The 14,397-nt window shown below is 43.8% G+C and overlaps 1 protein-coding gene across 3 annotated transcripts in view; it reads left to right on the top strand.

The window, feature by feature from the left end:
- The first annotated feature begins 11,518 nt into the window (after window positions 1–11,518).
- LOC116582356 (ubiquitin-conjugating enzyme E2 E1) overlaps window positions 11,519–14,397 on the top strand; it is a 76,813-nt gene continuing 73,934 nt past the window's right edge. Inside the window, exons 1-2 of one of the 3 annotated variants that reach the window (XM_032329736.1) lie at window positions 11,519–11,711; window positions 12,831–13,015. In XM_032329736.1, the coding sequence (XP_032185627.1) occupies window positions 12,864–13,015 (152 nt within the window). In that variant the 5' untranslated portion in view covers window positions 11,519–11,711; window positions 12,831–12,863. The remainder of the gene's footprint in view (window positions 11,712–12,830; window positions 13,016–14,397) is intronic. The other 2 variants (XM_032329881.1, XM_032329802.1) reach the window with 2 other exon arrangements.

Raw genomic sequence — 14,397 nt, 5'->3', positions numbered from 1 at the left:
GCTTGTGATCTCTGTCTGTCAAATAAATAAATAAAATATTTTAAATAAATAAATAAATAAAATCTAAAAAAAAAAAAAGAGAGACAAAGCAAACAAAAGCAACGTGAATGGTCTTTAATAGAATACCTATCCAAACCTAAAAGGAGATTAGAGAATGGAATATGTATAAAACATTTAGACAATACAGGGGAACTATTGCTAGTTTTGTGGGGTGTGATAATGGTATGGGGTTCTTTTTTGAAGAAGCATATTGAAGAATTTAAGGATAAATTGTCTTTTTTTAAAAAAGATTTCTGTATTTATTTGAGAGAGATTGAGGGAGAGAAAGCGTGCATGCACATGGGAGGAGGGGCAAAGGGAGAGGGAGAGAGAACCTCAAGTAGACTCCCTTCTGAGCATGGCACCCCACACAAGGCTTCATCTCATGACCCTGAGATCACAACTCCAGTGGAAACCAAGAGCAGATGCTCACTTGACTGTGCCACCCAGGCGCCCCAGGGGTGAATTGTCTTGATATCTGTCATTGTAAATGATAAAGCAAAAAAAAAGAAGGAGAAGACGAAGAAGAAGAAGGAGAAGAAGAAGAAGAAAAATAAGAAGGAGGAGGAGGAGATGAAGAAGAAGCAGCGTGGGGTGGAGGAGGAGAAGAAGAAAAAGTAAATAAGACAAATATTACCAGTTCTTGAATGTGAATGGTAGAGTGGGTATATGCGGATCCTTGTACTATTTTTATGAATGCTTGAAATTTTTCATAGTAAAAAGTAAACAAATAAACAAAAAGGGACTTTTTAGAAAGCAGAAGCTGTGGATTCAAGTTGTTCCAGGGGCACCTGGTTGGTTTAGTTGATAGAACATGTGACTCTTGACCTTGTGGTTGTGAGTTCAAACCCCACATCGGGGTAGGGTTTACTAACTAAATAAATAGTTTCAGAGGTAGCATGGTACCACACCCAAATGTCCTCTCAGTGACGGTAACATACAGCACAGCTTTGCCTTCACATCTTACACAAGTCACAAGTGAGAGTTTGATGCATATTTCGTAAGGAGAGAACACAAAAATCCTATACTAACAAAACTAAACAAAAACACCCTATACTCCTAAGGAAAGCCTTGCTAGCCATCCCTATAGGGGGCCAAACCTAAATTATCTAGTTTGGGCACTGTATAGCATTTAGATGTACAATAAAAATAAATGGGCAATTTCAATAATAGTATGTGTTTAAACATAAAGCAGGTTGTTTGTTTGTTTGTTTTGTGTGTGTATGTGTGTGTGTGTGTGTGTGTGTTTAAGAAGAGGATGGTTGATGACTATGGTAAGGATCAATCCATACACAGGAACGGAGCTAAGAAAAAAGTATAGAATTGGATTTCCCTATTCCGGGCTTTGCTCTAAGTCACTCATTTACAAGTAAGCAAGTTTGAGGAGAGTAAATGTATTCACTTCCAAGTTCATAAGATCTTTATTTTGTTTTCAAGCCAAGTTGAAGGAAAATCACAAGTTTTCATTTCATTCTCTAACAGTTTCCAAAAATAACATCTTAACTATATACCTCTTAAACCCACCCACTACCCCAAGGATTTATTTTAAGCTAAGACAGAACTGGAACTAAACAAACTCCAAATATTGGAATGTAAAACTCCTAATCTCCCCACCCATATCGCTCAAGGACATAGTGGTGCCGAGGAATGACCCAGAGCTGCAGATAAGTGGCTTTTTTAGTATTTGAGGGTTTCAGAATATAAATCTTTATGTAACTATAATGAAAAAATTGGCTTTCATAGAAAAGTTATGGCACTCAACCCTTAAATATAATAAAACTTTAGAACTCTAAAAAAAGGATAAATATTCCTCCAAACTGTCCAGTTCTAAAGTTCTCCCCTAGAATGGACTTAAGAACCTGAGCAGATGTTGCAGAAAATGACTTTTTCAAACAAGAAGTGATTATGATGGTTTTATTGCCTCTGGGGATCCATTGTGTAAATCCTATAGGGGAAAAATAATCGTGTTAAAGAGTCTAAATATTTTCACCAATATTTTCCACACGTGCCCATATTGTGATTAACAGATTTCCCAGAGAGTTTCTTCGTGTTTTAAATGTCTTTGGAAATCCCACCCTGTTCATAGCCAGTTTTCTTTTGGATCTCTTCATTCAACATTTTCAAGAGTTTGGACTAATGGTCCATCTAAAGAGAAAGAGAATTCTGTGCAACAGACACAAATCCTCTGAAACGATCGTTCACCTGACAGTTCTCCAAACAATTTAAGCAGAAGTATCGCATACTTGGGCCATTCTGACTCACTTATTTGGAGAGGAACATTACTGGGCAAAACCAGATGTTTTCTGACGTACTTGTTTGTTCATGCTCTTCATCTGTCATTTATCTGCATTTCTCAGAGGCTCTTGCCACTGGAACAATCCATCAATAGGTGGTTACTCAGTTCTGTGAGCTTGGCCTTGGGCTGGAGCCGGAAGAGGGCAGGGGTCCTTCCCTCCCTTTGCTTACCATTTCTCAACTGACAGGGAAAAATACAAAATAGTCTATAAGTAAGGTTGAGCTGCATGCACTCTTCTAATTTATTAACTCTGCAATAGCTGAAGAAAGTCTGAGGTTGCTGCCTTGAACTTTGAAAAATACATCAAGGCTGGATAACATATTAAGTTCAACTGATGATAGCTACCACTTATTGGGTATGGCCATGCCAGGCACCAGGGCTAATGAGCATTTTACAGACATTTCTCATTTAACCTTCAAAAGATCTTATGAAGTGAGTTTTATTAGTTCAGTTTTATAGATGCAGCATGAAGACTGAGCAGGTTGAAGAACTTTCCTGAGGTCACTGCTAGTAAGAGGCTATACAGGTATAGAAACTCGTCTGTTTGTTCTCTTAACTACCCTGAACTAGATGGAGGAGTAGGGAAGAATGAGGTGTGGGAAAACGGGGCTAGGATATTCTCCAACTTTCAGCTCCTCACAACCTGTGGGAAACCGATGCCGATGGGTGTAACCTCAGCCACAAAGCCAGAGTGGTCGTGTCCAACCCTTTTTCCTCTTCCCCAAGACCTAAAAAGACTTCCCAAGGTGAGTAAAGTCAGGGAGGAAGAAGGGGATGTAGGAATCTCATTTCTTTTCTTACAACCACACTGGGCAAATATCTGTTACCATTGCACTGTGATATTTAGGATTGCTTCAATTCAGTGAGTAGTTTAGGAAAGCAAGAGTTGTGCGTGCGAGTGTGTGTGTGTGTGTGTGTGTGTGTGTAGTAAATCTGGGTCCAGCCTAACGTATACTGTGGAGTGGGTATCAAAGCCTCTGACAGCCCAGATCCACAGAAAGCAGACTGGGTAAGATGAAATACAAATGTGTTTGCCTCCGCAGAAGCAAGTTACCTCTGGCTCCTCTGGCCACTGTCTGCTGCTCCTTGTTAGAGGGGTAGGCATGTAGATTCCACACATCCCCGTAGTCCACTTGGATTCTTCCAAGGGCTGCTGCTAACTAGTTGCCTGATCTCCGAAAACCCATCTTGCCTCTTTGGATCTCAGCTTCCTTGTCTGTCAACAGAACTGGGTCCATCTCATGGTCTCTAGAGCTCTTCCAATTTGGAATTCTGTAACTCCGATGTCAATGTCTGGATTCCTTGCCATGCTGGGGGGACTGGGGGTCAGTGCACGCTTTGCCCTGGGGTCACTTATGCTTCCCCTGGGAAAAGCACCACAGATTCCACAAGCCCCTTGTCGACCCCTGGGTGGAATGATGGAACACCATAGGAGACAGGAAAAGGGAAATAAATCACCACTATGAAAGACAAGGATGGTTTTCATTCCCTACCTGAATTTTGTATTGCTTGCCTACTAGGTGCCAAGCATTGTTCTATATAGTTCTAAGTAGGCATAGTCTCTGCTGTCACAGTACTGAAATTCCCAGAGCTTCAGCACTAAACTGCAGTTAATTAAAATAAGTGCAGAGAATTAGGAATTAGGAACTGCTTCCCTATGCATATACTCTTCAATGGCCTCCTCCTGGTTTCCTTGACTCCTTTCTCTCCTTTCTGCCTTTTCTATCAAACTAATCTTCTTAAAATACCCCTGAAGCTAAAATGCCTTTCACGTCTTTCCCTGGTACCTTTCATCCTATAATGAAATCCAGGCTTCTTAGCTCTCCATGAAGTCCCTCTGCAAACTCAGGGAACCCACTCTTCATCCTTCTGTCCATCCAGTCACTTTTCTGAGTCCTTTAACTAAATTAGCCTATTCGTGGGCTCCCCAGTCACTTCTTGGATTTTCTGCCTCCACATATCTTTTTGTTCTTTTAACGACTTAGTGGTCTGATTTAAAACGTACTAAAGGAATCACACTTCTTTTGAGAAGTGAAACAATATAGAGGTATGAAATGCGTTAGTAATCTCTTCTTCATCTCCCTGCATTTCATTCCTTCTGACAGAAACACATTTCTGTTCCTCCAAACTGAAAGGAAAACCATAGGTATAGTAAGGAGAATATCCATGCACCTTTTACCCAGATTCACCAATTTGTAACATTTTGACACATTGCTTTTGTTCCTTCCTTTCCTCTCTCTCTCTCTGCACCTACCCCCAACACACATTGTTAATTTTTTTCTTAGTAATTTACATAGTTTACAGACATCATGCCTCTTTACCCCTTAATATTCCAGATTGTGTTCCCTAGAAACAAGAATATTCTCAGTATAGTTATCAACTTCAGGAAATTTTACATCCATACAACACTTTAATCTAAATTCCATATTCTAATTTTTTTTTCAATTGACCCGATTCTGTTTTTTACAAATTTTCCCCCCATCCTGTACAGGACCTGGTCCATGATCATATATTACATTTAGCTCTCAAGCTTCTTTAGTACCCTTTACTCTGAAATCCCATTTTTCTTTGTCCTTCATGCCAGTGACAATTCTGGGTTTCTTTCTTTCTTTCTTTTTAAGATTTTATTTATTTATTTGACAGAGATCACAAGTAGGCAGAGAGGGAGGCAGAGAGAGAGGGGGAAGCAGCCTCCATGCTGAGCAGAGATCCTGACGTAGGACTGGATCCCAGGACCCTAAGATCATGAGGTGAGCTAAAGGCAGAGGCTTTAACCCACTGAGCCACCCAGGTGCCCTAACCAGTGACAACTCTGAAGAATAAAGTCCGGTTTCATTATTTTAGTTTTTAATAATAAAGTATTTTCTACCTTATGTGTATCTATATTTTAACAATGAAATACTTTGAGTCTGTCTGGTGATTTTGCCCTATCTTTTTAAATGTTATGCCCGGGGCGCTTAGGAGGCTCAGTCGATTAAACATCTGCCTTCAGCTCAGGTCAGGATCCCAGGGTCCTGGGATAGAGCTGCACATTAGGTTCCCTACTCACTGGGGAGTCTCCTTCTCCCTCTACCCTTCCCCCTGCTTGTGATCTCTCACTCTCTCTCAAATAAATGAATAAAGTCCTTTTAAAATATGCCATTTTCATCTCAGGGAATGCCTCTCTGTCTTCCCAAGTCTTTCTTGTCCTTCTCGGTTTAGCTATAATCCCTTCTCCCCCGGCCCTTGCTGGAGGCCAGCGAGTACCTCTTAGACTTCTTTACATTTGCTGAGACACCCAGTACTATGCTTAGCACACATGGGGCGATTAATAAATGTTGTTGATTAATTGATTTGTGGCTGAGACATAAGTACTGTCTGCTGCAAAGACAGAACTTGTCATGTATGCTCAGCAAGTCAAGATTGGTGTCTTTGCCGCTGATCGCTTCTGGGGTTTTGCAGTTATTGAGGTAAAGTTTGGATTCAAAACCGGATCCTTGACTATAGAGTTGCCACACCATGGAACTGCGGGGAAAGTGATATTTAAAAAGTATTACAATAGATAATTTAGAGAGTGAAATAGAAGTAATTTTTCCCTACTATTTCATTCCTCCCAAATTAAGAAAAACTATGAAAGTGTTAAGTTTAAGGAGAGCACATGGGTGGCTCAGTGGGTTGAAGCCTCTGCCTTGCGCTCAGGTCATGATCCCAGGGTGCTGGGATTGAGCCCCATATCAGGCTCTCTGCTCAGCAGGGAATCTGCTTTCCTCTCTCTCTCTGCCTGCCTCTCTGCCTACTTGTGATCTCTGTCAAATAAATAAATAAAATCTTTAAAAAAAAAAGTGTTAAGTTTAAGAAACGGTTTCAGAGATTAATGAACCCAAACTGCCTGAATTGCAGTCCAATATGTTTCAATATAGTCCTTACGTTATCAATATAAAGAAGGTTGAAGAAGCTAGTTTGTTTAGAGAATAAGCTCTACAAAGGACATGCTAAATTATAAATTGAGAGAACGCTTTCCTACTAAACGCTACCCATTTGTCAGCATCAAACAAACCTTTTTTGCCCTTGCCTGAGAAAGCACCAGACTCTTATCAAGTCTTGGTAAGTTTTGAAAATCACATAGTTGTTCAATGCCTCCATGTGGTAGAAAAAAATAATTTAGCTCTGTCCTAGCTTCCTGTGATAGCAACATTCAGGACCACTAAAGTCTAACAATGCTTAGGTCCTTCAAAGGGATCAGTGTTTTTTTAAAAAAGGCCTACAGAAAAATGACCTGAATTGAAGATAAAAGCCCTAGATATCATTAGACTTTACGGAATTGACCCTTCCTTGCGAACCTTCCTTATCTCTCTGTGTAAGGAATGCATTTTTCAGGCAAAGGAGCATCATAAAATAAATCAAGTGCACTGAAATCTGCAGTGAGTCCGTATTTTCAGAAAGACTTTACAGGAATTCTTTTTAAATTCCAAACGTAAGTTTTTTTTTTTTCTTTTGACAGAAAAAGGAAATCCTTTCTATCCAGCCATAAGGCAAGTTTAGAAACGCATATTAACAAATGTTAATTTGCTTGACCGTTCTTTCGATGTGAAATTGGCCAAAGAGAACAGTTGCTTTTATGAAACACCTGAAGTTCAGTGTAAGCAACGAGCCAAAAATAGGAATGCTCAAAAGTTAGACTAGGTCCCTTTCTTCTGAATCAACTGAATCATTTCACCTACTAGGGATCAGTCAACACCTTGATCTTCAAGTGTTTCTGCTTAAAAGTACTTGATACTCTAAAGATGGCTTGAGGAAAAGAGTTGGATTATTCTGAGGATAAGGAATAGGTATTAGTAAAAACTGAAGCCCACTTTCTCAAAGCTCAGAGATATCACAGTATTACATCACTTGGGCTTCTGTGACTGCAATCATCTTTTAAATGTAAATTGAGCATTCCTACCAAAGCATCCAGTGTATTTGTATGCATTTGCTTGCTTAAGCACAGCCCACCGCAGAGTTGGGGGAGTGGCAGAGAGATATTTTCCTGGCATACCTTTGATTTCTTTAAAAATGACATAGCATGAGAATGTATTACCTATTTAAAATATATCCAAAAACATAAAATAAATAAACAATGATGATTTTTCTCAGAATGGGGAGTAGGAACTTCAGTGGTGGTCATTGTTTTAAGTAAATGTTGTCAAGTAGTGATTCTTTTAACTTGCTTCCATTTTTTCCACTTTCCCATCTGTCTTGATTGTTAATATGTTATTTTTTTAAAAATTTATTTATTTATTTGACAGAGAAAGAGCAGGAGAGCACAAGCAGGGGAAGCGGCAGATAAGGAGAGGGAGAAGCAGGCTCCCTGCTAAGCAGGGATATGGGGCTCCATCTCAGGACTCTGGGATCATGACCTGAGCTGAAGGCAGTCACTTAACCAACTGAGACCCCCAGGCACCCAATTGTTAATATGTTCTTGAAAGTATTACCCAGTTGGTTTTTTTTTTTTATATATATTTTTTATTTGACAGTCAGAAGTCACAAGTGGGCAGAGAAGCAGGCAGAGAGAGAGAGAAGGAAGCAGGCTCCCTGCTGAGCAGAGAGCCAGATGCGGGGCTCAATCCCAGGACCCCGGGATCATGACCCTAGCCAAAGGCAGAGGCTTTAACCCATTGAGCCACCCAGGCGCCCCGAAAATATTACTCAATTTTTTAAAAAAGATTTTATTTTGGGGTGCCTGGGTGGTTCAGCGGGTTAAGGCCTCTGCCTTAGGCTTGGGTCATGATCCTGGGGGTCCTGGGGTTGAGCTCCGCATCCGGCTCTCTGCTGGGCAGCGAGTCTGTCCCCCCCACCCCCCCACCCCGGTCTCTGCCTGCCTCTCTGCCTACTTGTGATCTCTGTCAAATAAATAAATAAAATCTTAAAAAAAAAAAGATTTTATTTTTGAGTAATCTCTACACCCAATGTGGGGCTTGAACCTACAACCCTAAGATTAGGAGTCTTTTGCTTCACCGACTGAACCAGACAGGCACCTCCAGAGCTCTTTTATATTTAATACCTTTTTAAAAGATTTTATTTATTTATTTATTTTGAGAGCGAATGAGAGTGACAGAGCACAAGTAGAGGAAGTGGCAGGGGGAGTGCAGAGGGAGCAGCAGAGGAACAGACAGAGGCAGGGAGAGGCAGAAGTAGGCTTCCCGCTGAGCAGAGAGGCCCCCATGCAGGCTTGATTCCAGGACTCTGGGATCAGGACAGGAGCCAAGGGCAGATGCTTAACCGACTGAGCCACCCAGGTGCCCCTTAATACACATTTTTTAATGTAATTGAGGCTTTCCCCTCCTCTCCCCCCCATATCATCTCTCGGCAGCATGAGTGATAGCCACAATTTTGCCACCAACTTACTGCATGACCTTGAACAAGACATAACCAGGCTTTCTTTGCCTTAATTTCTCCATCTATAACACTAGAAATTTGAACTTGAATATATCTTAGGCCCCGTCTAGTAAATAAAATTCTATGGTTCCTTGACTCTCTCATAGGAGGCTTTTTATATTTGTCATCAATTCTAAGTCATAAAGGCTCCATGTCATAACAGAATTCCTGAGAATTAGTATCAGGGTGGGATTATTAATAATTTTCTTTGCATAACAGTTAACAAACCATCTTTATCATAGAGCCTCATTTGACTCTTCTAACAGCTCTGCCTGTCAGTGCAGCACAGGTAGTCTTGCTCTTTAGAGACAGGGAAACTGAGGCTCAGGGAGTTCAATTTAACTCCTTAGGCCTTGTAGCTAACAAGTAAAACTGGAAGGTTGCAAATGAATTTTTAGTTTTTTGTGACTGAGACAACTGTATATTTAAAATAATCTGATGTAATGATTAGTCTTTTGAGAGCAGTGAATTCTTTTCTAAACATTTTGAGGTTTTTATTCCCCCTCAATAGGTCATTCTCAAACCATAAAGCACTAACCAAGGTTAGAGATAAGGGCTGGGACACAAAAGAGGGCTACTATCCTTCTAGACTGGTGGTTGGGAAAACACTTCTCTTATAGAGGAGGAGCCCTTCGATTACATGATTTATTTCCCAAGGGACAGATCCAACCCAAGCATCAACAATAAACACAAACTACCATGTTCAGGATTTTTTTTCTTTAGATATTATTATATTTAGTATCCTAGTATGCGACATATGCAAACCAAAATTGAAGAAAAAATTCACCCACTGTCCTAGTCATATCAACAAATCAAACCTTTTATTTTCCTGTGTTCTGTCAGCTCTCTTCTTTATACATACATGATTTTTTACTGGTCGTACTCATATTGTGTACATGTATTTTAATGTATCAGAAACTCAAATTTTTGTGAAAGAAAGCCTCAATTGTAATAACTTTATTTCCTTTATTCCAACTCAGTTTATTTATACTTGCTTATCGTTTTCTTTTGAATTTATATCTTTTTCATTAGAAGCACAAAAATATATACTTTTAAAAAATATTTTATTTATTTATTTGATACAGAGAGGGAGAGCACAAGCAGGGACAGCAGCAGGCACAGGAAGAGGGACGGAGCAGCAGGGAGCCAGCCATGGGCTTGGTCCAAGGATACTGGCATCATGGCCTGAGCCAGAAGCAGACACTTAACCACCTGAGCCACCCAGGCACCCTACAACCTGGTTTTAGAGAGAATTTTTTGGTGGTTGTTTTTAAATAACATAGAGCAGAGAATGTCATTTAAAAAAAATATATATGCTCCATCAGGACTCCTGAAACCAAATGCTATGTGTGGAGGTCTTTCAAAATTTCTATGCATTGGAGTGACTGAGGGATAGCTCTGTCTGAAGGTAGGAGGCTGGAGGCTGATATGATGACCTATAAAGTTTTTTTCCACTTCTTGAATCTTGGCAATTCCCAGTAGATACAGGTTTCCTGCTAAGGATTAAGAAGTATGCCCAATCACTTTCTCAGTCCTGATAAAGTTGGAGTTTCAATGTTGAGGGCTAGAAGGGTTTCAGGTGGGTGGTAAGAATGCTTGTTTTCCTGCTTAGTGGATTTGCCATAAGCTTTATACCTGTTGTGTTGTCTTATGGTAACTGAAGCCACTGTTGCCATGAAAAAGGATGGCAATTTGAACGAGATAATTTAGAATGCCCATGGAAATCTCTCAGCGGCTCCTTAATGTACCAGATCCTGTATATGTGGCATTGCACATATATCTTCAGTTTCCTTCAACTGAAATGATAAGTGAGAAACTAAATCATAATTTGATGCATTCATCTTTTTTTTTTTTTTTTTGATGGCTTAATCTTAACCTTGGTAAAAGTGCTACACAGGGAACAATTCATAAGAATTACTGAGTGATTATTCTAAAAATATTATTTGAATAGCATTTATATTATTGTTTAAGCAGGTTCCAGAGTCCCAAAACTTTGGATCTAATTTTCAAAATCCAACTTTCTATTTAAAGTAAACTGACACCAAAAATTCTAAATCCAGTCTAATTCAATAGCAAAGGTAGCAAAGGGTTCTTTTTCCCAGTGATTTCTCACAATTTGTAAGGTCGATACACGTTGGTTTTACCTGTCACGAATCCTTTGTATCACTTTTACAACACACCACCATTTTTTATGAAAAGTGACTAAAAGAATCTAAAATTGTAAAATTGCACGTGCCTGAGCAGAAAACTCCAACTTTGAGATTTTTCTCCCAGGCATGCCTAAACCGACCTCTGCTCTTAGCAGGTAAATTGCCAGAGGGTGAAGCCAGTGTCAGCTCAAAGGGAAACCCTGTTGTAGGATTTCTTTTATCCCCTTAAACTGATCACTTTTTCGGGGGAGTTTCCACTGCATTCTCTGGTCCAAAGTCCTTCCCACCAAATTACTACCTTCCCTACCAATTTGTCCCCCTCCTTTCCAAAAGCCCTTATTGGAAAGAACTTCCTCTCGTGACCGCCCTATTCCATACAGTTCCTATCGCTCCCAGCGCCCCCCATCTCGGAACGGCTTGCCCTCTCCAGCCCAGGATCCGGGTCCCCAAACCACTTGAGAGAAAATTCCCACCCCTCGCCCCTTCTCTGGCGTCCCGCGGCGGCGCTGGGGTGGGGGAGTGGGTGGGGAGGGGGGTGGGTTTCCCGGGGTCCCCTGTGTCCTCCTCGCGCCCCCCCCCGGAGGTGTGCAGGGGGAGGGGAGCGCGGGTGGGTGGGACCGGGCCGGGTGGGGGAGGGGTGAGGGCGAAGAGGAGGAGGAGGAGGAGTGTGTGTGCGAGCGTGTGTGGCTGGGGGAAGCCATTGCCTGTTTAATAGTTGCTGTTGCTGCACTTCCGCTTCTCTCCCAGCGAGAGAGAGACACGAGTGGCCAGGCCCAGCCGCAGCCGCAGCAGCAGCCGCCGCGGCGGCACGGAGGAGCCAGACACAAAGAGAGGTACGGGGATCCCCCCTGCCGCCCGCCGCCCCCCGGCCGCGTCGCCGGGCCTCGGGGACACCCCTCGCCGCCTCCCCCGACCCGCGCCTCCCGGACCGCCCGGCACGGGGCTGAGGGGGGGCGGAGAGGGGCCGAGGAGCCCCAGGGGTCCGGGGCCCGCCCGCGGGGGATGGGTAGGGACCCCGGGCCGCGTGGGGTGCGGGGGCCGCCCGCGTCGGGGATGGGGGGGCATTGTGGCTCGAACTGTCAGCGCTGCCCCGGGAGCCCCCCACTGGCCGCTGAGGGGGTCGGGAGCGGGGGAGGGGGAGGCGGGGGAGCCCCGTTTCCCCCCCGGGGCGGGGGCCCGCGGGGATTAACCCCTCCGGGGCGGAAGGGCTCATTGTTATTCCTCCGCTGTGGAGGCCGAGCCCCCCCTTCACCCTCGCCCCACCCCCACTAGGGGTGGCTGTCGGGCGTGTGCTCGGGACCCCCGCCCCAGCCGCGCAGCCCTGGCCGGGCGGCCAAGCCACAGGCCTGCGGGGAGAGGCGTCGGGGCGCGGCGCTGGGGGGGGCCTTGGGCCTCGTCGCCCCTGCCTCCCCCGCCGGCCTCTCCCTTCCCCCACCGGGCACCCGCTCCCCGCCTCCGTCCCCCCGTTTCGGCTTCCTCTCTTACTCCTCTCCGCCCCTTCTCTCTTCTCGACCTCGTCAAACTCCACTCCTGGCCCCAGCTGTCTCGCCCTGATCAGTGGCCCCCCGCGACCCCCGGAAAGCCCACTGAAACAGCCCCGAGGCCAGCACTCCTTGCCCCGCCGAGGCGCTCGGCGCTCGGCGCCCCCACCCTGCCCTCAGCCTGCTTGGTTTCTCCCCTCCCTGCCCCGAGGGGAGCCCCGAGGGGCGCGGGAGGGGCCTCTCCCTGAGCTCGTTCTGGTTTTCCCACCGCGTCCCCCACTTGGGGCCAAAAATAAACAAGCCGCGTCGGATTTGCTAAAGCCTTAATGGGCCTGAAGACTTGGAAAAGCGAGAGGAGGGCGGTGGGCGGCCGGGTGCACCCCTGGCCAAAGCCCTTCTGACAGCACCCGAGTTCCTTATTTACACTGACTGCATGGTCTGTGTGTTTGTTTTGTTTCTCTCCCCCTGCAGGGGCTGTTTGCGGGGTGGGGTGGGGGGTTCGCTATGTCGGATGACGATTCGAGGGCCAGCACGAGCTCCTCCTCATCTTCGTCCTCCAACCAGCAAACCGAGAAAGAAGCAAACACCCCCAAGAAGAAGGAGAGTAAAGTCAGCATGAGCAAAAACTCCAAACTCCTCTCTACCAGCGCCAAGAGGTACCGTACTCCACCCCCCAACCTCCTAGGCTTCCTATTTTCCGAACTGCCTCTTGCTGCTTCGTTTGGTCTGCCTCCCAATGAGGGGTAGCTTGAATGCTCCTCTTGGTTTGCGTGCTGTTAAAAATGAAAAAAGGGCTTGGAAAAGCTTTAATTATTTTACTCTATTGCTTCTGGTTTTTCCCTTTTAATAGTTACCCACGTGCAGCTGTTGTGGCTTGCCTCTCTCATTTCTTGCTAAAGTTTGTAAGAATCCTCATTACTTTTATTAGTGACCCCCAAATCTGATTTCAAATTACTTGTCCTGTTAATCACTAGCTTGTGACCCTTCTCAAGGCTGTCATCCCACTTAATTACTAATACCTGCCCAGACAACTCTATCAGAATGAATTCTGTTACTGTCTTGCTTCCTCTTCACCTGTTGCACTGTGATCTTTTTTGAGTGGAGCTGCATAAACTGCATAAGGAATAACTCCTGTTAGTGGGGTAAAAAATTTAATAGGTGAAAACAGGTGTTTTCCGGTGGAACTTAAAGAGATTCTTCTGATTTGGAGAGTTGAGGCAAATGATAAATGATGTAAAATGGGTGTTGTAGGTTGTTTGGGGGATTCTCTTTTTCTCTTTAAAAACTTCAATTTTGCCAAATTAAAGGGAGACTCACTTTTTTCATGATACATCCTCTCATATGCTCTAAAAATTTTTCTTTTCCCAAACTGAATTCAAGCAGTGGTTCTTTTTTCTTTACTATTTTCCTCTTAGTCTCTGAAAGAACCTACTTTTTTTTATCTCAAGCATCCTTCATTCAGTAATATTCTCTGATTCTGGGGAAACCCCGTGCCCTTTCATAAATCCTGCTGCTCTCAGGTGGACAGTCATTAAACTTTCAGGTGGCAAACCAGGAAGACAGTAAGGAATACAAATGGTGGGTTAGATAGGGGTATCTTTTTTAAAGGAACGTAAAATAAAACAGAATGTGAGTCTTTAGTTTCCACTGAGTAGTGAGCCCGGAACTCAGAGTCAAAGTTTGTTCTGTCATTTTTCCAGAAATTTGAAAATTTGGTAAAGTGCTTTGGTGATCTAACCGTGGGGGGAATGAAGGAGAGATGTTAGCTTATTTTAAAGAATATAGAGGTTTAGAGTTAAATGGCAAGATACCTTCGCAAGATTCTACTTATTTTTGGAGAGGTGGTTTGATGGCACCTCGGCTTCCCAGGAATCCAAACTGGCCCTTGATTAGTCCAGAACCTGGCATCTCCCCTGCTCACCTTGGATAGGGCTTTCCTTAATCTCCCCAACTCCCTACCCCTCACTACCCTGACCTGCAGTACCTGTGCCCCCTGATCCATGCTGGAACAGCTTTGGTACTGACCTGAGTAAGGCAG

The sequence above is a fragment of the Mustela erminea genome, chromosome 1, assembly GCF_009829155.1.
Source record: "Mustela erminea isolate mMusErm1 chromosome 1, mMusErm1.Pri, whole genome shotgun sequence".
NCBI classification, from domain to species: Eukaryota; Metazoa; Chordata; class Mammalia; order Carnivora; family Mustelidae; genus Mustela; species Mustela erminea.
This window is presented reverse-complemented; position numbering and strand designations above follow the sequence as displayed.